At 44.1% G+C, this 21820-nt stretch overlaps 3 protein-coding genes across 4 annotated transcripts; all 3 read right to left on the bottom strand.

The window, feature by feature from the left end:
* Positions 1-61: 61 nt before the first annotated feature.
* On the bottom strand, positions 62-9580 carry nle1 (notchless homolog 1). Its single transcript, XM_084474371.1, has 13 exons — positions 9550-9580; positions 8597-8748; positions 7963-8183; positions 7735-7814; positions 7395-7471; positions 7006-7103; positions 4673-4865; positions 4338-4473; positions 4161-4207; positions 3686-3888; positions 2914-3073; positions 2122-2192; positions 62-488 (listed from the first exon to the last, which is right to left on the bottom strand). Exons 2-13 carry the CDS (start codon positions 8732-8734, stop codon positions 476-478), a joined length of 1437 nt encoding a protein of 478 aa, XP_084330497.1. The 5' UTR covers positions 8735-8748; positions 9550-9580; the 3' UTR covers positions 62-475.
* Positions 9581-10475: 895 nt separating this feature from the next.
* On the bottom strand, positions 10476-14086 carry LOC311354562 (uncharacterized protein; the record flags this gene model as incomplete). Of its 2 annotated transcripts, none has more annotated exons than XM_084474369.1 (6): positions 10476-12005; positions 12511-12574; positions 12724-13013; positions 13267-13327; positions 13454-13563; positions 13792-14086. In XM_084474369.1, 6 exons carry the CDS (start codon positions 14084-14086, stop codon positions 11170-11172), a joined length of 1656 nt encoding a protein of 551 aa, XP_084330495.1. In that variant the 3' UTR covers positions 10476-11169. The 2 variants fall into 2 exon arrangements, with proteins under 2 accessions (XP_084330495.1, XP_084330496.1); XM_084474370.1 differs by having other exon boundaries at positions 12751-13013; positions 13267-13330; positions 13454-13548.
* Positions 14087-16910: 2824 nt separating this feature from the next.
* On the bottom strand, positions 16911-20223 carry LOC311354481 (uncharacterized protein; the record flags this gene model as incomplete). Its single annotated transcript, XM_084474277.1, is given in 5 exon segments — positions 16911-17780; positions 17782-18077; positions 18574-18640; positions 19528-19622; positions 19866-20223. Coding segments are annotated over 5 exon segments (1623 nt in total). The 5' UTR covers positions 20161-20223.
* Between the last annotated feature and the right edge of the window lie 1597 nt (positions 20224-21820).

The raw sequence follows: 21820 nt of genomic DNA, 5'->3' as shown, positions 1-21820 counted from the left end.
TAGATCAGTCTACCAGCCTACCCGGTGGACTGTAGCAAACTTTGCTCATCTATCCGTCACACACCTAGGTGGACACGCCCACTTGTGATGTCAGAAGAGCCAGATTTCCAAAACGGCTCGTAACGGCTGATCACACTCACACCTGGTGGCATGTCATGGGACCTTTAACAATTCTAGGTAATCTTATATACAAGGCTTTGTGGAGCAGGGGGAAAGGCTCATCATTCCTACTGCAGGTCAACTCGTCCGTCTGCATGGTACGGGGAGCCCTCGAGAAGACCTATGCTGGCAGAGTGAGGGGACGTCCCCGGGCCCGCTGCCCTGGAGCTGCCCACAGGGTGCAGATGGAGGCACTGGTTCTAGCCCGTGTCCCAGGCCCCGCCCTGCAGAGGACAGGGGGTGGAGAGGCTCCGAGAGGGGTTGGGGGTCAGAAGCCAGAGAGAGTCTTCAGCCCAGAGAGATCCCAACACCCAGGCTACCTCCTCCATCTAGAAATCGCACACAGTAGGAGTGTCATGGTTGTGCAAGTGTCATGATTGTACAAGTGTAATGCTTGGCCACCGAATCTTGGAACAAACAGTCCTACATATTAAGAGTAAAGCTTCTGAGGGGGACATTGCACAGAGCATGGGTAAGAAACCAGAAACAGCAAGTGGCTGATTTATGACTTGTTTGCGATTTAAATTTAAATTATTGCCGTTTTGAGACCGGTTGCAACTAATATAATGATAATATAATTAGGGCTGCCCCCTAATAGTCGACCAAACGTTAGTCGATGAGAAGAGTCTTTTTTTTTTTTAACTCCAGCAAATCATACTAATCAAATCAAACTAATTATGATATTGACGGTGTCGGATCTGGCTGAGAGTTTATCTCCAGCTGAAGCTGCTCAGAGAGAGGATGGTGACAGCAGTACAGAGGAGAGTGAGCCCGGCCCCGCACCAAAGAAGAAAAGGGAAAAGCAGCAGGAGAGATCCACGCTGATGGCTGCTGATGAAGAGGAGCAGACTGAAGGCTCCATTTTGGAAATAAATGTACAAGATGTTCAGTCTCCTGGCTGGTTGTTCTGACACATTCAAAACCAATACCGCTTTGCCGTTAACAGGCGGCTCGCTTTGTGCGTGCGCTTGTAAATTTATTATTTTAAAGGCTCATTATTACGGTTATATTATTATTATAACATTCTTTCTCAGCCTTGGAACTCAAACCATCTTCTGATGCCCCCCAAAAAAGATAAAATACTAATCGACTAATGGCTTGTACTAACGACTACTAGTTGACTAGCAAAATCTTTGGTCGGGGGCAGCCCTAATAATAATATAATGATAATGATAATAAGTACAACCTTTCAAAGATCAATAAACTGTTATTTCTAAAGAATATTTAACACTGGAACTGGAAGACATTTTAAATATCCAAAATAAAACCAAAATAAATAAAATGGACTGTCTTTAACAAAAAATGCACTTGAATAAAAACCAAACACAACAAATAAAATTAAAATAAAAACGACATGAAGTGAACTACACTGTCTGAGTGCGCACCATTTGCACTGTCCTGTGTACTTTGTTCGTCAACTAAACGGCCCTGTGATTGTGAAATGTCGGGAAGACAAGACATCCCATGATCAGTTTTTTTTTTTTTTTTCGCAGCTGGGAAAACTGCATCGGATGATTTATGCTTTAGGTGCAGAAGTATGTTTGTTGTATTGGCGCGTTTAGTTACTACCGTTTTACAAAAAAAAAAAATGCGACATACCGGGCAGCTCACACAGGTTAAGTTGTGCTCCCACAAGCAAGCTGTCGCGTTCCGCTTTGAAACTCCATCTTTGTTTTTTATTCCTTCAAATCATTCAAATCGCAAATTCCTTCAATAGCGTTTTCTCTGGCTTGCTACTCCTCACGAGGCTCTCATGCTGCACTGTCAGAGAATGTATATTCGGAAGACGGGCTCTGAAGCGAGAGGGGTCTGTTGAGACCGACGCTCCGGAGTATGCGAATGGGAATTATCGCGGCCGGCAAAATTATCAAACTTGTTTAAATTGATCGCGCAATTACTTGATTTATTGCTTATCGCGACAGGCCTAGCTAGGTGGATCATAAAGAAGGTTAAAGAACTCACATTCTCAGACACTTGTCTTTTCCTCCACTGACCACTCTCTGTCCATCCGGGCTCCAGTCCACAGCAAACACCTGTACAAAGGACATTAATATTAAATCATCTATGGGAAATAATAGCCGTTTCTCAATTCGCGTTCTCCTGTACTTGCGTTCTCGATAAATGTCATCAGTGACAGCCCAAGCACTGTTCCATTTTCCAAGTACGCGAGTACTGTCGTAAAACCCGTGTGTGTTCTCGATGCGTTCTCGATGAGGCCGTTCTACCGAGGACGCATCGGAGGTGACTCGTGTGGACTTGGGACCGTTAAATATCCCAGGATGCATCATCGAGTCCGCTGCTGTTCCAATTGCAGGTGCGTACTCGCGTTCTCGGAAGTCTGTACTTGAAAGTCCGGACTTGCCAAGTACGTACTTCCAAGTCCGCGAGAACGTAGTCCGCGTACTTGGTATTGAGAAACGGCTAATGTCAATTCTATGAATATTCCAGTACAAAACTAACACATATACTTTTCACTCCTATATTATATTTTATGTTATGCATGTTATGTACCCCTTTATTAATGTATACATATAACATAATACCCTTGACCCACAATAGAAGCAGAATTGGGCCCTGATGCACTTTGAACTACAAAACCCAAACACTTTAAAAAGGGAATAATCTCTCAATTATATGGAAGACCCTACAAAGTGAGGACAAGTATCAAACAGGTTGTCGGGAGTGAGATCATTGAGAGATCTGTGGTGGGTGGTGTTGGGGATCAAACCCTGATCCTTTGGGCCAAGGGCTCACCTCGTCGGCGTGTCCGGGGAGGTCCATGCTCAGCTTGGCCGTCTTGACGTCCCAGACCTTCAGTGTGCTGTCGCTGCTGCCGCTGACCAGCAGCCTGCTGTCAGCGGACCAGGCCACCTGGTACACTGAGCCCACGTGGCCGCGGAGGGACTGCAGGTACCTGCCGTGGACACACAACCATCAGCTTGTGTACCGCTACCCTCATTACCAGGCCTCGGTACAGGGGCTCCAACCTTTTGGTGTGGACCCAACCACACACGCAAGGCACACAGTCTTAAAGGGCCCATGACATGGCACAAGGTGTGAGTGTGATTAGCCGTTAACAACAAGTTTTGAAAATCTGGCTCTACTGACATCAGAAGTGGGCGTGTCCACCTAATGACAGATAGATGAGCAACGTTTGCTACAGTCCACTGGGTAGGCTGGTAGACTGATCTATCCAGCACACATACACACCCACTTGTGATGTCAGAAGAGCCAGATTTTCAAAACGGCTTGTAACGGCTGATCACACTCACACCTGGTGGCTTGTCATGGGACCTTTAATGTCTGACCTTTGTGTTGTACTTTAAATCTCTATTCATCTTATTGTATAGTATTTGCTATTGTGTCATTGCTGTGTTGGCCTGGCGACTACTGCAAATGAGAAGCTGTTCAAGGAACTTGCCTCGTTAAAATATATCATACACTTATTAACCAGGATTAGTCATCAGCCATTTCTGCAGTATTTCACACAGTTTTGTTGGCTCTCCATGTTGCTGTCGTTGCTCACTTTCCGGTGCGTCCATCCCAGATCTTGATGGATTTGTCGAAGGAGGCCGAGGCGACCAGCCGGGTGTCGGGGGAGAAGAGCACCTCGTTGACCAGGGCACAGTGGCCGGTCAGGCGGGCCAGGGGCTTCTTCTCCTCCGCCGGGTTCCACAGGAACATGGTGAAGTCATCCGACCCCGACACCAGCCTCTCTGGGTTGGAACCCTATGGCACCAGAAAACCGCCAGGATGGCGGGCAGACACGGTTAGTGGGTCAAAGAAGTGCAAGTGTTTTACTCTTGTATGTTTATGAGACTATCTGCAGTCTACTGCCATCTACTGAATGGGTATGGAATTGCAGTTATGCTCAAAAGTTGTGTCAGAATACAAGTCTACTCTTCTTTGGTGCGCTTAATATTGACTAAAATAAGAAAGATTATGAAAAATTGTTACCCCAAAAATAAGTGTACAATGTCCACAGACAAAAGAGCACTCACCCTGACTTTGTTGTATCTCTGCAAGGCTCTCTCCTTCACGTCCTCCACTAAGAAACCAAGAACAAGAGAACACTCCATTTCAGAACAGATCTACGGAACCGGTTCATGGACAGGCTTTGGCTGTATCACAGAGGCTAGGAGGTCTTTAAACGTGGGGAGGTTCTGTTGAGGACTCACGTGAGCCGGTCACGTCCTGGGCGTTGATGGTGGCATGGGCCGGTTCAAAGGCCCCGGTACGCAACACGTAGTCTGTACTCAGAGCCAGCGTGTTCACCCAGTGGGCATGGCCCTGGAGAGTCCTGCACTGGACACCCTGAACACACGTAATACATGAAAGTTACTTTAATCCATCCAGTGAACACATGGAACAGACACAGATTCTGATATAGATCAATCAATTATCACAGTAGTACTTCCCCATAACAGTGAAACATTACAGCTCTGCTGATGTCTTTGAATGAATTTTACAAACTAATGTAAACACAAGGTACGGCATTAGCCTTAAACCGTACATCCTTGGCCCTCCAGACTTTGATGGTCCTGTCCTGGGAGGAGCTGTAGAGCAGACCGTCTCCTCCCCACTTGACACAGGTCACCGACTGCGTGTGTCCCGTCATGATCTTCTCTGTGCGACACAGCAGCGTGTCCCAGATGCGGATGGAGCCGTCCTTAGAGCTGCTGGCCAGGTAGCGACACTCAGCGTTCCTGGTGAGGAGATCACACTGTTCACACTATCTATCCAGGCTATGAAGTATTGGATGCCCATTTTCATAAGTGATCGATAGGAGCTGCGCTAACATGTCAAGTGCCATGACATCCTAATGGCTCCGTGTGTCATATACAACACGTCTACAGGAACTAGGAGACGACCTATGAGAACATGGGGAGAACATGCCAGGTGCATAAGAAGAACCCAGGACCTTCTTGCTGTGATGTACTTCTACTGACTCAGTGACTATGTGTTGGTCTATATATTAGTTGTGCTCCAAACTTGTCTGTGGTAATCTATACATTGGTTGTGTTGCACACTGGTCTATGTAATAGTCTTTATATTGGTTGTGTTGCACACTGGTCTATGCAATAGTCTTTATATTGGTTGTGTTGCACACTGGTCTATGTAATAGTCTTTATATTGGTTGTGTTGCACACTGGTCTATGTAATAGTCTTTATATTGGTTGTGTTGCACACTGGTCTATGCAATAGTCTTTATATTGGTTGTGTTGCACACTGGTCTATGTAATAGTCTTTATATTGGTTGTGTTGCACACTGGTCTATGTAATAGTCTTTATATTGGTTGTGTTGCACACTGGTCTATGCAATAGTCTTTATATTGGTTGTGTTGCACACTGGTCTATGTAATAGTCTTTATATTGGTTGTGTTGCACACTGGTCTATGTAATAGTCTTTATATTGGTTGTGTTGCACACTGGTCTATGCAATAGTCTTTATATTGGTTGTGTTGCACACTGGTCTATGTAATAGTCTTTATATTGGTTGTGTTGCATGCTGGTCTGTGTAATAGTCTTTATATTGGTTGTGTTGCACACTGGTCTATGTAATAGTCTTTATATTGGTTGTGTTGCACACTGGTCTATGTAATAGTCTTTATATTGGTTGTGTTGCACACTGGTCTATGTAATAGTCTTTATATTGGTTGTGTTGCACACTGGTCTATGTAATAGTCTTTATATTGGTTGTGTTGCACACTGGTCTATGTAATAGTCTTTATATTGGTTGTGTTGCATGCTGGTCTATGTAATAGTCTTTATATTGGTTGTGTTGCACACTGGTCTATGTAATAGTCTTTATATTGGTTGTGTTGCACACTGGTCTATGCAATAGTCTTTATATTGGTTGTGTTGCATGCTGGTCTGTGTAATAGTCTTTATATCGGTTGTGTTGCACACTGGTCTATGTAATAGTCTTTATATTGGTTGTGTTGCACACTGGTCTATGTAATAGTCTTTATATTGGTTGTGTTGCATGCTGGTCTATGCAATAGTCTTTATATTGGTTGTGTTGCACACTGGTCTATGTAATAGTCTTTATATTGGTTGTGTTGCACACTGGTCTATGTAATAGTCTTTATATTGGTTGTGTTGCACACTGGTCTATGTAATAGTCTTTATATTGGTTGTGTTGCACACTGGTCTGTGTAATAGTCTTTATATTGGTTGTGTTGCACACTGGTCTATGTAATAGTCTTTATATTGGTTGTGTTGCATGCTGGTCTGTGTAATAGTCTTTATATTGGTTGTGTTGCACACTGGTCTATGTAATAGTCTTTATATTGGTTGTGTTGCATGCTGGTCTGTGTAATAGTCTTTATATTGGTTGTGTTGCACACTGGTCTATGTAATAGTCTTTATATTGGTTGTGTTGCATGCTGGTCTGTGTAATAGTCTTTATATCGGTTGTGTTGCATGCTGGTCTGTGTAATAGTCTTTATATTGGTTGTGTTGCACACTGGTCTATGTAATAGTCTTTATATTGGTTGTGTTGCATGCTGGTCTGTGTAATAGTCTTTATATTGGTTGTGTTGCACACTGGTCTATGTAATAGTCTTTATATCGGTTGTGTTGCATGCTGGTCTATGTAATAGTCTTTATATCGGTTGTGTTGCACACTGGTCTATGTAATAGTCTTTATATTGGTTGTGTTGCACACTGGTCTATGTAATAGTCTTTATATCGGTTGTGTTGCACACTGGTCTATGTAACAGTCTTTATATCGGTTGTGTTGCATGCTGGTCTGTGTGTTGGTCTATACAGGTATCTGTTGTGATCCAGGAGGGTCAATGTGTTGGTCTTTAATATCTTGGTTGTGGTCTACGTTGGACTCACAGGTGCAGAGGCTCCCAGCAAAGCCAGGTGATCCACTTGGTGTGTCCAATCAGAGTCTTCCCAATCTGCTGCCCTGTGACCGGGTCCCATATGCAGATCTACACACACGCACACAGGCCGGGTTCAGTCTTCAGGACATTTTATCATCCTTTTGTTTGATTACTTCTTACATCATATAAACATGAATATGGTGATACAAATATATATATAAGAGACAGGTATAGAAGAAGCCCTCTAAATTAAACAAGAAAGTAATAAATTAACAATAAACTGCAGATATGGCTTTATTCATCAGTTCCAATTACGATTTGAGCTACTCCTATGTAGCACACTGTTAATAAACCAGGTCAAAGTGCAGTTGATTTGAGCCAAAGTCATCAAGGCCTCACCTGGCTGTTTTTGCAGCCTGAAGCCAGCTTCTTGCCATCCGGGGACCAGGCGATACTCAGGATCCAGTGGGTGTGGCCTGAGGGAAAGGAAATAGCATTACTTTCAAACTAAAAGCCATTATATTATTCTAACACTCATATAGAGCATCACTAGATACTATGGTTTACAATGGTGAGAATACATTTGTTTTTTTTTAACATGGGATGTACAGGGTATTATAAGACCTTTTGAATAAAATAGTCCATCAAATGAAAAAAAAAAGTATTAACCCAGTTCAGGTCCATAACCAAGAATTGGTGAATCAATCTAATGGTAGAATAATGACAGCATTATACAGACCTCTGCTAGTGTGGTGGGGCGTCTCTGTGGTCAGGTCCCAGAAGCGCACGGTGGTGTCACCAGAACCACTGGCCAAGTACCTGCAAAAACCACAACAACTAAGTACAGCTATCTAAAAGGTAGGAGTACCATGTCAGGTGTCAGCGAGCAGGTTTCCAAACCACACTACGATCTCCATAACTATAAGCTTGGCTCTCAGAAAAGACCATTCAAATCTGCGTGACGTACTTTCCGGTGGGACTGAAGGCGGTGGAGATGACCGCCTCTGTGTGTCCCTGCAGGGAGCTGGTGCAGCGGGCCACAGCTCGCACCCTGAACACGGCCTGTGGCTGGTACACCACGGGGAGGACCTGCTCCGTCTCAATCCCCAGGGCCTTCACACACACGCCCAGGCTGGACACCACCTCCGCCTCCCCGCGCGCATAGAACGCAAACGGCACCGGCTCTTCCTGCCGAAACAGAAAACAAAATGATATCAGTGTGGCTGGATAGTGCAATGGCTAGGGTGCCGTTGACTGTTGCGCAAAAGGTACTGGGTTTGATACCCAATGTCCTCAGTACAGCTGTAGGCATCGTTTAGCCAGATGAGTCAGATAACTCCTGACTCGTCCTCCTTTCAACGAATAATACAAATAGTCAAATAACCAACTTTGTGTCCCGAGTCCTGACACATAAGCAAGAAGTCCATTTGCTCTTTGGTTGCCAATTGCGTTAGTGACATCATTAATGAAGGGGATGCGTGGCTGTTTGACACAGGGTGTATACATGGAATTGACGGGCCAAACTATTCTCAAATCTCATCTTGTTTTTAGCAAGCCAATGTGCACAACAGTACCGTCTGTCACGTAATTCAATGCGTTACCTTCTCCAGGAGTGCATTGCAGACCAGCTGGAGTTTGTCTGGGGTGATATCCAGGGGCACGTCGAAGGGACTCCCCAGAACCTCTCCGCTCTCATCCTGAAACTGGATCAACAGTCGCTCCACATCTCCACTTGTCATCCTGGCTTTATGTTCTAGAAAATAAATTATTCACAAAGCTAAGCGAGTTACAAAGTTAAGTAATACGAGACAAAATATATTGTTCACAGTAACATTATAAACATCTTATTCTGATAATATTAAATCACACCATGAAATTGATTGAAGATCAAATCTTCCCATCACAACCAGTCGATATCTTCATCTCACGACTGCACAATACCCCTCAAACACGAAAAAGTGTTACCCAGCTCTATATCGAACCGACAGCCTTTTGTCATGCTGTCAGTTCTATACTGAGCAATACCCAGCCCTACTTGAATACTACATTGCTTTGTAAGACATGTTGTAAATATTTCGTTGAAACACAGACAGCATTTGAGGAGGTTCACCAAAAGGAAACTGTAAAGGTTTAGAAGGGTTTCCGTCCTGCTTGTTGTGATTGCAGATAATATAAATCGTATTATGCACATGCAACATTAGCGTTATATTCCTGTTATAGCCCATCATAATTGAAATAGCTTACTACAAAATACAGCCATACTCCAAGTGGTTACATACGTTAGTATTTAACGTCAACATTTACCTCTATTGTTTAAAATATAAACTTACAAAATACATATAAATGTAAAGGTATTCCATGTGAAGAGGCTTTAGGTAGCATAGTGTTAGCTTACAGAAGTTTGTGTGTGACTTCTCGTGTAAACCAGCTGGCCATCACTGACACCATTTGACTTTAGAGTCAATATACCTTTAAATTGATCATACGTGTATAGGTACGTGTTACATTCCACACTTGATAATACACATTTTACAAACCCTCGTCACAATCTTACCAGTTATTGCTACAAGCGCCGAATCCACGTGTTTTGGAATGGGGAGATGGGCTGTAGCGTTTGTGGCGCAAGGGATTATGGGAAGGTGCGGTTATGCCAAATGCAACCAGTAGAGGGAGCACATTGATGGTGTGTTTTTAGATCTACTTGGGTCCGTGTACGAAGTATAATTAATTTACAATTGTTCATGTTGTATAATATATAACAGGCCAGTTTAGGGGGTATTGCCTAATTTCATTGTCCGAGACGTGCAATGCAATTCAGCGCGCCAAAGCGTCAGCTTGTTTCATTAACCAAGTTGTACAATGATATTTGAGCAAGGAAGTCGAGAGCCGGAAACGGAGACAGCTCGCCTTCAAAGTAAAGCTCGCCTTAGAAGTAAAAGTCGTGCGTTTTGAAGCGTGAATTTAATTTAAGGAGCGCCAAACTAAATAAATAAACAAATAGCCTAAATAATGAACATACAACATAATTCATAACTGTTATATTATTACTGTCATATTTCTGCCACTTTCCCACAACTGATTGTCAATAAATTGCCAATAGGCGCCAACACTGGAATCATTATAGAGCGCTGTGATTCATAGTTATATAGTGTTGCGACCTGCAACACTAACAACTAATAACCCCTTTGGTTACATAGTGTTGCGACGTTATTGAGCTAGTTTACTTCAGGTGTAGGCCTACGCCTTTTTTGGTACTTTTTTGGTATTAAACATTAATGTGTTTTTCACTTAATTGTGAGTATTTGAACACACCTACATTATTTATGTTCATTCAAAAAAACAATCTCCCAAAAATGTTTTGCGCTTATGTAAGCCTCTAGGCCAGTAGAGTACTCAGATATGGACTAGTGACTAGGTTCGTAAGGAGGGAAAGAATAAAGTGACAACACAATGATTAACTGGAGCCACAGGTTACTTTTAAGTTGACTGTATTCAACTTTGTAGAAAGAAATAATATAGATGAGTTCAGTGCAAGCAAGAATATTCAGCAGTTTTCAGTTTAGACAATAACATTAGGTCAGAAACAACTCTTTAAACACCATTAAATGTTGGACAAATGTCCATAAGAACAAATAAAAATAAGAAAATAAATCCCTTGGAAATGTTCCTTTAAGTTTTGTTTTCCTTGAAGTTCAGTTTTTGTTCCTTTAGTTTCCTTGGTTCAGTCAGTTCAGCATACAAAAAGGGGTGTCAAGTAAGATTAAGAAGTCAAAAAGTCAAGGCTTTGTGTGTGGCGCTTCAGAGCGCTTTCACCTGATGAACTCAAGTGATGGAGGTAAAGGAAGAATGGTCTCTTCCTCGGCACAGGTGGTCTCGGCCCACTACTTTGGATAAGGAGGTATGTTCACTAGCTCGTCAAGGGGAATTCGATCCAGATTCTCGAGTTTCCAAGGACTCCAAAAAACCTAGCCAAGTAATAAAAATCCCGGCGCACGATCATCAAGTCACTCACTCTCACTTTGGTTATGTTTCAGTTCAATTTCACACATACATCAATCATTAACAATAAAAACAAAGTTTTTTTTAATAAATATCAAAAGGTGGGAAAGCATCCTTAATCTTTATAAAAAACCTTAAAGCAGACATTTCATCACATACAGGATAACGGTGTCAATCAAAGTGTCCCGTTGACCTGTGTCAAAGAACCGCATTGCCCGTGTGCATTGATCATGTGCCCACGCAAACATCTCGGGTCGCTGAAGCTGGCCTTGCACTGGTGACACACGCAGGGCTTCTCCCCAGAGTGAATCCTCATGTGGATCTTCAGGTCGTAGTTCTGTCTGAAGCCCTTCATGCATTGGTCACACCTGTAGGGCTTCTCCCCGGAGTGAATCCTCATGTGGATCTTCAGGTCGTAGCTCCGTTTGAAGCCCTTCATGCATTGGTCACACCTGTAGGGCTTCTCCCTGGAGTGAATCCTCATGTGGACCTTCAGGTTATAGCTCTGACTGAAGCGCTTCATGCATTTGTCACACCTGTAGGGCTTCTCCCTGGAGTGAATCCTCATGTGGATCTTCAGGTCGTAGCTCCGGCTGAAGCCCTTCATGCATTGGTCACACCTGTAGGGCTTCTCGCTGGTGTGGGTACGCATGTGGATGGTCATCTTGGAAGCGTTGGGAAAAACCTTGCCACACAAGACACAGGGCCGGCCCTTGCGGCCGCCCCGATGCCCAGTCAGCTCCTCACAGTGGACGAGCCGCTCGCCGCAGTCCAGGCTCTTGGCCACACTGTGGTCCGCAGACAGTGAGTTCAGGGCCTCCAGTTCGGACGCGGTGAAGAGGGTGTCATGGCCGTCCAACACCAGTTGCCTCCCCCCTTGTCCGTGGACACTCAGGATCCGAAGCTCCCCGTCGTGACCGGATATGTGGGAAGAGCCAGGGCCGTCCGGATGCAGACTATCCGAGGTGGCGTCGTGCTGTTTGCTGCATTCTCTAATGTCATTGCAATCTTCTTCAGAGAGGAAAACAGAGACAGAGAAAGTAATTGTATTAATTCATTATTACTTTGTACACACTTAACATCGAGAATGTGTACTGCAGTCAACAACACGCCCACTTGCTTGTTATAAATTCTCCGGCTCTCCTTTATACTAGGGGCCTGGCTGGGTGAATTCCAGAAGGGCAGATTCTGCCAGTTAGGTTCCCACATACAGCCCCTCAGGGTGTAATCCCGAGGATGTCCGGCTTACAGTGCATGTGTGAAAGGGCTACCTGTAACTTGATAAGCTAACATTTACACGTTTTTCAATTTATTATTATTTGAAAATGATAAAACAGCACATTTGTCACCCGTCTTGATAACCTGGGCTCTTAGGTATTTCCCTCTTTGAAATGTTTTTATGTCATTATGCAATTTCAAAAGAGGTCAAGACGTTTTAGTGCAGGATGAATCGAGTACAATCTCAGTGGATCGAGGTAATTTGCTTGCTTGTATGGCTACAATGGTTATTACTTACCTACAGGTAGCATGCATCCACCCATATCCTCTTCATCCTTGATCAAAATGGTGTCTGGGGTCTCCTGCTTTCCACATTAAAAAGGAAACACAAACACAACATATTCTTGCATTTGCACTGAAAAGTTGTCAATCCCCACTAACGACAAATTGAATCATAACGGTGTGTGCTTTCTATGGTTGCGTGTTGGAGTGGTAACAGAGAAAGCCTCACTTTTGGATGGTGAATGGGAAATTTCAACTGCACAGCCAGCTCTCTGCGGCAATCCAACCGCTCGCCACAGTCCAGGCTCTTGGCCGCGCTGTAGTCCGCAGACAGCGAGTTCAGGGCCTCCACTTCAGAAGTGGTGAAGAGGGTGTCATGGCCGTCCACCAGCAGTTGCCCCCCCCCTTGCCCGTGGACACTCAGGATCCTCAGCTCCGGGGTTTGACTGGACAGGCTGGAGGAGCCAGGGGCGTCCACACGCAGAATCTCAGAGGTGTCTCCAAAGGCATCGCAGTCTTCTGCAGAGAGCAAAAACAAAGACAAAGTAATTATTTGCACAAAACTGTACTCTGTAGAAGTCGACAAAACTAATTTAAAATACAATATATAACATTGCCTTGAACCCCTTCTGGGCCCCTGACTGCTTCCATCTTTGAAATGCAACTCCCAAGTTTTACTTGCTCTGGTCATGATACTTTTTCAAAAGAGGACCAGCCTTTTAGCGCAGGTAGAATCTAGCCTAGACTCTATGCTGCAATATGTATGACTCACCTGCTGGTCTGCATCCACTGATATCCTCTTCAATCTTGATTAAAATTATGTCTGGGGTCTCCTGCTTGTCGTAAAAAGGGAAACACACAAGACATATTCTTGAATTTGCACGGAAAAGTTGTCAACCCCTATTCTAAACACATTGAATCATAAAGGTGTGCGCTTTCTATGTGTATGTTGTGCCTACCTCTGCTGGACTTGTAACAGACGAAGCCTCACTTTTGGATGGTGAATGAAAAGGGGAATGTCCAACCGCCTTGTGGTCCACCAGGGGCTTTAGACCTGATGATGAATACATTGCATCCAAGCCCATTCAGAGTTCAGGAAATGGGCATATCGTCAAATTATGCTAGGCATCTGTTGTGAAGCAGCCTGCTTCTCCGATATAAATCATTATTAATTGTTAATTTTGAATCATGATTATTATAACTATTTCCTTTTACTGCAAATGTTACAATTAATAGTACCCCCCAATTAACACTTGTACCGTCCTGTTTTCCACCCATTAGTCTGAACTCCACTCACCATTTCCCAGTGATGTAGTCCGTGGTTTGCAGATGTTGGCTCGACGACTTGCCGCACGCGATGCATTCGTTCTTGTTTGAATCCGCAGTGAAAACAGCTCACTCCTCATCACCTTCATCCTCGTCCTCAGCGCTTCGTTTTCTTTGCGGCTCTCAGTTATTTGTAAGCGAAGAGTAGCCGACCCATCCGAGAAGAGTTGGCTAATTTCAGATACAGCCGCTTTCGCAAGTACGTCCATTATGGATGAAAGCTGTTCTTCCAAAGTTGAGCCGCACGGTGACATGTTTATGGACATATTTTACTCGACTACCGGCGAGCGGTAACAGTTACTGACATCAAAATGAACCCTGTGAAGTGATGTATTGGCCTATGTGTGATGTTTATCCCAGAACGGCATGCGCCCAATGGCCTCTTCCGGTATATTACCGTAACTACTGGAAAACCAAATCGAAGAGCAAATGGGAGTACGCGTACCCCTAGGGGTACTTTGGAGTATTGCAGTGTGGTATTCCACAAAGCCGGTTTTATCACTTACCCAGGTAAGTTAACCCAGGGTTAGCGGCAACCCTAGGTTTTCCCAAAATGAACACGGTATGTAAGTTGCTATAGAAACATATGCTCTCAATCAAACCTGGTCGGAGCAGGTTTTGCGCAGGTTAAGTTTGGAAGATAAACCGGTTTTGCTCAGGGTATTTAAACCCGCGTTCACCGCAGCTTTTACGTGTTCACAATGGCATGCCCTTTTGACGAGAGGCCTGTTGATATCGGAGCGAAAATAATTCGTGCAATTCACAGAGAGAGATTAATTAGACCACGGCTTGACATATTGTCCTTTTCGGATGACTTTTTGCCGGAGAAATATCGTTTTTCACGCGATTCTTTGATATATTTAAATAGCCTTCTCCAACCCTACATTGCAAATGTTACCAATCGTGGATCTGCCCTCAGTTCACTACAAACAATTTGCATCGCTCAGTTTTTTTGCGACGGGTAGCTTTTTGTACAGTGTAGGAGATGCTGAGCACATAGTCAAAGCCGTCTGCCGCTCAGTGCGTAAAGTCTGTCTTGCGCTGAAGCGGTTGTTGCGTAACTTCATCGTAGCCTATTTCCAGGCCATAAACCCACGAGACGCATTAAAGTGGAGTTTCACCAACTTGCAGGTCAGCATTATCTACTTTAAGTGTTCCCAAATGGCACATCAATTATCCTTGTTGTTGACTTTTCATCTGGGTGTTATATTTCAGGATTTCCAAATGTAATTGGGTGCATTGATGGCACACAAGTGCCAATAACGGCCCCATCTATAAATGAGGCTGATTATGTGAACAGGAAAGGCTATCACAGTATAAATGTTCAGGTAGGTACGCAGCCTATATTGGCTATTTTCAATATCTCCATGATGGTTTGTTAATCGCTGTCGATCTTGATTTTTTTTTTTTATCATTACTAGATGATATGTAATGCTTCCAACATGATCACGAATGTAGAGGCAAAATGGCCTGGTTCGGTCCGCGATGCCAGGATGTATCGTGAATCCAATTTGAGCAATAAATTTCAACAGGGTGCGTTGCATTATGAACATATCATAGACCTCATATAATTGTTGTGCTTGTGCAAGATAGCTCAAAATTTGTATTTGATCGCAGGGCAATTCGATGGGGATCTCCTAGGAGATCGAGGGTATCCATGCCTTCCGACGCTCATCACCCCGTAGGCCTACCCTAATCCCGCTCCTGGACCACAGACAACATTTAACCTGGCACACAACAGAATCCGCGTCGGGATATTGAAGTCCAGATTCCAACGTGGACTAAGAGTTTGTCCGGAACGAGCGATGTAATTGTTGCATGCGCTGTCCTCCACAATATAGCCACTCTGCGCAAAGAGATGCCTCCCCCCCTTTGACCCGTTCCTCGAGGAGGAAAAATGGAAAAAATGGTTGTAAGGGCTGGACAAAGGATGCGAGACCACATTTGCAGAAATCATTTCAATAATAAAAAATAAAAAAAACACACCAAACACTGTTTTCATCCATAATTTTTATTCTTTAGTTGCTGAGGGAGGAAAAATAATATAATTAGTAGGCCTACCTTGAATAGCAATATCATGTCCACTTTGAATTTCTGCTCGAGATCAGTAAAATATGCGGCCCGTTGCACCATTTTGATCGGGATTTCCATGATCCATACATCACGTCTTTATAGGTTTGCAGTGAACGCGCACAACCCTGTGTTAACCAACCCTGTGTTGATTGAACTAATTCATAACCAGCTCCGGGTTAGTCGGCACAGGGTCAATCAACCTAGAGTTCAGCGTTAACTCTGTGTTTGTTAAACCTCCGTTCTTGGAATACCCCACTGAACAAGTTCATTATTTGTGAATGTGTCTCTTAAATCAAAATCAGACACGTTTAACAAAGTTGCATTCATCAAAAATCATTCAACAAGTGTATTTTGTCAGGTAATTATTACATTTAACCAATATTTGAGATCTGTGAAACACTATTTGACTGAAATGGTTATCAGAAATAATGTTATTTTTAAAAAGACTAAAATGTTTAGACTAAAACTTGACTAAGATATATTGAGTTTTCTTTTGACTAAAATGACAAGACTTTAAGTCGACTAAAACTTGACTAACAAAAAAAGATATGTGAATGACTAAAACTAACAAGGACATTTGGCACAAGACTAAGACTACATTAAAAATAGGTGACAAAATTAACACTGACCCAAAGTGTATTGAATTTTAATTTGGTCTCTCCCACCGTGGCTGACTTCAGCCATGGCCAATCCTAAATTCCCCACGACGGTCATTCCTCAACTTTATTTCCTTTGCATTAACCCACGATGTGACAGTTTCCCAATAAGAAACATGTAAAGCCATCGTATCATTGAACATATGCTTGGTAACTTTGCTGCCTGTATGTTCCCATGATCATGCTTTAAAATTGAATCAAATATTTTGCTATCCCAAGTTTCCTAAAAATAAGTAGTTCTTCATCACACAGACATAGGTTATTGACAATAGAAACAGATTTTTTTTTATGAATATCAAAAGGCTGGAAAGAGTCTTTAATCGTGATAAAAAAAAAACCTTAAAGTATTCATTTCAGCACATCAAAGCATCCCGTTGACCCGTGTCAAAGCACCGCATTGCCCATGTTCATTGATCATGTGCCCACGCAAATGTCTCGGGTCGCTGAAGCTGGCCTTGCACTGGTGACACACGCAGGGCTTCTCCCCGGAGTGAATCCTCATGTGTATCATCAGGTCGTAGTTCTGTCTGAAGCCCTTCATGCATTGGTCACATCTGTAGGTCTTCTCCCTGGAGTGAATACTCATGTGCTTTTTCAAGTGGCAGCTCCGACTGAAGTGCTTTGTGCAGTGGTCACACCTGTAGGGCTTCTCCCCGGAGTGAATCCTCATGTGGATCTTCAGGTCGGAGCTCCGTTTGAAGCCCTTCATGCATTGGTCACACCTGTAGGGCTTCTCCCTGGAGTGAATTCTCATGTGGATCTTCAGGTGGCAGCTCTGACTGAAGCACTTCATGCATTGGTCACACCTGTAGGGCTTCTCCTTGGAGTGGATCCTCATATGGATCTTCAGGCTAAAGCTCTGACTGAATTGCTTCATGCATTGGTCACACCTGTAGGGCTTCTCCCCGGAGTGAATCCTCATGTGGATCTTCAGGTCGTAGCTCCGTTTGAAGCCCTTCTTGCATTGGTCACACCTGTAGGGCTTCTCTCTGGAGTGAATCTTCATGTGGATCTTCAGGTTATAGCTCTGACTGAAGCGCTTCATGCATTTGTCACACCTGTAGGGCTTCTCCCCGGAGTGAATCCTCATGTGGGTCTTCAGGTCGTAGCTCCGTTTGAAGGACTTCATGCATTGGTCACAGCTGTAGGGCTTCTCGCTGGTGTGGGTACGCATGTGGATGGTCATCTCGGAATTGCTGGGAAAAACCTTGCCACACAAGACACAGGCCCTTGCAGCCGCCCTGATGCCCAGTCAGCTCCTCACAGTGGACGAGCTGCTCGCCGCAGTCCAGGCTCTTGGCCACACTGTGGTCCACGGACAGCGAACTGAGGGCCTCTAGATTGGATGCAGGGAAGAGGGTGTCATGGCCGTCCACCACCAGTTGGCCCCCCCCTTGTCCGTGGACACTCAGGATCCGCAGCTCCCCGTCGTGACCGGATATGTGGGAAGAGCCAGGGCCGTCCGGATGCAGACTATCCGAGGTGGCGCCGTGCTGTGTGCTGCAGTCTCTAATGTCATTACAGTCTTCTGCAGAAAAGACAGAGAAAGTAATTGTATTAATTCATTATTACTTTGTACACACTAAACATCGAGAATGTGTACTGCAGTCAACAACACGCCCACTTGCTTGTTATAAATTCTCCGGCTCTCCTTTATACTAGGGGCCTGGCTGGGTGAATTCCAGAAGGGCAGATTCTGCCAGTTAGGTTCCCACATACAGCCCCTCAGGGTGTAATCCCGAGGATGTCCGGCTTACAGTGCATGTGTGAAAGGGCTACCTGTAACTTGATAAGCTAACATTTACACGTTTTTCAATTTATTATTATTTGAAAATGATAAAACAGCACATTTGTCACCCGTCTTGATAACCTGGGCTCTTAGGTATTTCCCTCTTTGAAATGTTTTTATGTCATTATGCATTTTCAAAAGAGGTCAAGACGTTTTAGTGCAGGATGAATCGAGTACAATCTCAGTTGATCGAGGTAATTTGCTTGCTTGTATGGCTACAATGGTTATTACTTACCTACAGGTGGCATGCATCCACCCATATCCTCTTCATCCTTGATCAAAATGGTGTCTGGGGTCTCCTGCTTTCCACATTAAGAGGGGAACACACACACACAACACATATTCTTGCATTTGCACTGAAAAGTTGTCAATCCCCACTAACGACAAATTGAATCATAAAGGTGTTTGCTCTCTATGGTTGTGTGTTGGAGTGGTAACAGAGAAAGCCTCACTTTTGGATGGTGAATGGGAAATTCTAACTGCACAGCCAGCTCTCTGCGGCAATCCAACCGCTCGCCACAGTCCAGGCTCTTGGCCGCGCTGTAGTCCGCAGACAGCGAGTTCAGGGCCTCCACTTCAGAAGTGGTGAAGAGGGTGTCATGGCCGTCCACCAGCAGTTGCCCCCCCCCTTGTCCGTGGACACTCAGGATCCGCAGCTCCGGGGTTTGACTGGACAGGCTGGAGGAGCCAGGGGCGTCCACACGCAGAATCTCAGAGGTGTCTCCAAAGGCATTGCAGTCTTCTGCAGAGAGGAAAAACAAAGAGAGAAAGTAATTATTTGCACAAAACTGTACTCTGTAGAAGTCGACAAAACTAATTTAAAATACAATATATAACATTGCCTTGAACCCCTTCTGGGCCCCTGACTGCTTCCATCTTTGAAATGCAACTCCCAAGTTTTACTTGCTCTGGTCATGATACTTTTTCAAAAGAGGACCAGCCTTTTAGCGCAGGTAGAATCTAGTAGGCAGCCTAGACTCTATGCTGCAATATGTATGACTCACCTGCTGGTCTGCATCCACTGATATCCTCTTCAATCTTGATTAAAATTATGTCTGGGGTCTCCTGCTTGTCGTAAAAAGGGAAACACACAAGACATTCTTGCATTTGCACGGAAAAGTTGTCAACCCCTATTCTAAACACATTGAATCATAAAGGTGTGCGCTTTCTATGTGTATGTTGTGCCTACCTCTGCTGGACTTGTAACAGACGAAGCCTCACTTTTGGATGGTGAATGAAAAGGGGAATGTCCAACCGCCTTGTGGTCCACCAGGGGCTTTAGGCCTGATGATGAATACATTGCATCCAAGCCCATTCAGAGTTCAGGAAATGGGCATATCGTCAAATTATGCTAGGCATCTGTTGTGAAGCAGCCTGCTTCTCCGATATAAATCATTATTAATTGTTAATTTTGAATCATGATTATTATAACTATTTCCTTTTACTGCAAATGTTACAATTAATAGTACCCCCCAATTAACACTTGTACCGTCCTGTTTTCCACCCATTAGTCTGAACTCCACTCACCATTTCCCAGTGATGTAGTCCGTGGTTTGCAGATGTTGGCTCGACGACTTGCCGCACGCGATGCATTCGTTCTTGATTGAATCCGCAGAGAAAACAGCTCACTCCTCATCACCTTCATCCTCGTCCTCAGCGCTTCGTTTTCTTCGCGGCTCTCAGTTATTTGTAAGCGAAGAGTAGCCGACCCTTCAGAGAACAGTTGGCTAATTTCAGATACAGCCGCTTTCGCAAGTACGTCCATTATGGACGAAAGCTGTTCTTCCAAAGTTGAGCCGCACGGTGACATGTTTATTGACATATTTTACTCGACTACCGGCGAGCGGTAACAGTTACTGACATCAAAATGAACCCTGTGAAGTGATGTATTGCCCTATGTGTGCTGTTGATCCCAGAACGGCATGCGCCCAATGGCCTCTTCCGGTATATTACCGTAACTACTGGAAAACCAAATCGAAGAGTAAATGGGAGTACGCGTACCCCTAGGGGTACTTTGGAGTATTGCAGTGTGGTATTCCACAAAGCCGGTTTTATCACTTACCCAGGTAAGTTAACCCAGGGTTAGCGGCAACCCTAGGTTTTCCGTTCCAAAATGAACACGGTATGTAAGTTGCTATAGAAACATATGCTCTCAATCAAACCTGGTCGGAGCAGGTTTTGCGCAGGTTAAGTTTGGAAGATAAACCGGTTTTGCTCAGGGTATTTAAACCCGCGTTCACCGCAGCTTTTACGTGTTCACAATGGCATGCCCTTTTGACGAGAGGCCTGTTGATATCGGAGCGAAAATAATTCGTGCAATTCACAGAGAGAGATTAATTAGACCACGGCTTGACATATTGTCCTTTTCGGATGACTTTTTGCCGGAGAAATATCGTTTTTCACGCGATTCTTTGATATATTTAAATAGCCTTCTCCAACCCTACATTGCAAATGTTACCAATCGTGGATCTGCCCTCAGTTCACTACAAACAATTTGCATCGCTCAGTTTTTTTGCGACGGGTAGCTTTTTGTACAGTGTAGGAGATGCTGAGCACATAGTCAAAGCCGTCTGCCGCTCAGTGCGTAAAGTCTGTCTTGCGCTGAAGCGGTTGTTGCGTAACTTCATCGTAGCCTATTTCCAGGCCATAAACCCACGAGACGCATTAAAGTGGAGTTTCACCAACTTGCAGGTCAGCATTATCTACTTTAAGTGTTCCCAAATGGCACATAAATTATCCTTGTTGTTGACTTTTCATCTGGGTGTTATATTTCAGGATTTCCAAATGTAATTGGGTGCATTGATGGCACACAAGTGCCAATAACTGCCCCATCTATAAATGAGGCTGATTATGTGAACAGGAAAGGCTATCACAGTATAAATGTTCAGGTAGGTATACGCAGCCTATATTGGCTATTTTCGATATCTCCATGATGGTTTTTAATCGCTGTCGATCTTGATTTTTTTTTTTTATCATTACTAGATGATATGTAATGCTTCCAACATGATCACGAATGTAGAGGCAAAATGGCCTGGTTCGGTCCGCGATGCCAGGATGTATCGTGAATCCAATTTGAGCAATAAATTTCAACAGGGTGCGTTGCATTATGAACATATCATAGACCTCATAATTGTTGTGCTTGTGCAAGATAGCTCAAAGTTTGTATTTGATCGCAGGGCAATTCGATGGGGATCTCCTAGGAGATCGAGGGTATCCATGCCTCCCGACGCTCATCACCCCGTAGGCCTACCCTAATCCCGCTCCTGGACCACAGACAACATTTAACCTGGCACACAACAGAATCCGCGTCGGGATATTGAAGTCCAGATTCCAACGTGGACTAAGAGTTTGTCCGGAACGAGCATGCGATGTAATTGTTGCATGCGCTGTCCTCCACAATATAGCCACTCTGCGCAAAGAGATGCCTCCCCCCCTTTGACCCGTTCCTCGAGGAGGAAAAATGGAAAAAATGTTTGTAAGGG

Source organism: Micromesistius poutassou, assembly GCF_964030765.1.
Source record: "Micromesistius poutassou genome assembly, chromosome: 10".
NCBI classification, from domain to species: Eukaryota; Metazoa; Chordata; class Actinopteri; order Gadiformes; family Gadidae; genus Micromesistius; species Micromesistius poutassou.
This window is presented reverse-complemented; position numbering and strand designations above follow the sequence as displayed.

Coding starts and splice junctions, on each gene's coding strand:
- nle1 (XM_084474371.1), bottom strand. CDS start 8,734: ATGACAAGTGGAGATGTGGAGCGACTGTTGATCCAGTTTCAGGATGAG. Junction 4,474..4,672: donor AAGTCTGGAGGGCCAAGGAT/GTACGGTTTAAG, acceptor ACGTGTGTTCAG/GGTGTCCAGTGCAGGACTCT. Junction 4,208..4,337: donor CCAGGACGTGACCGGCTCAC/GTGAGTCCTCAA, acceptor TTGGTTTCTTAG/TGGAGGACGTGAAGGAGAGA.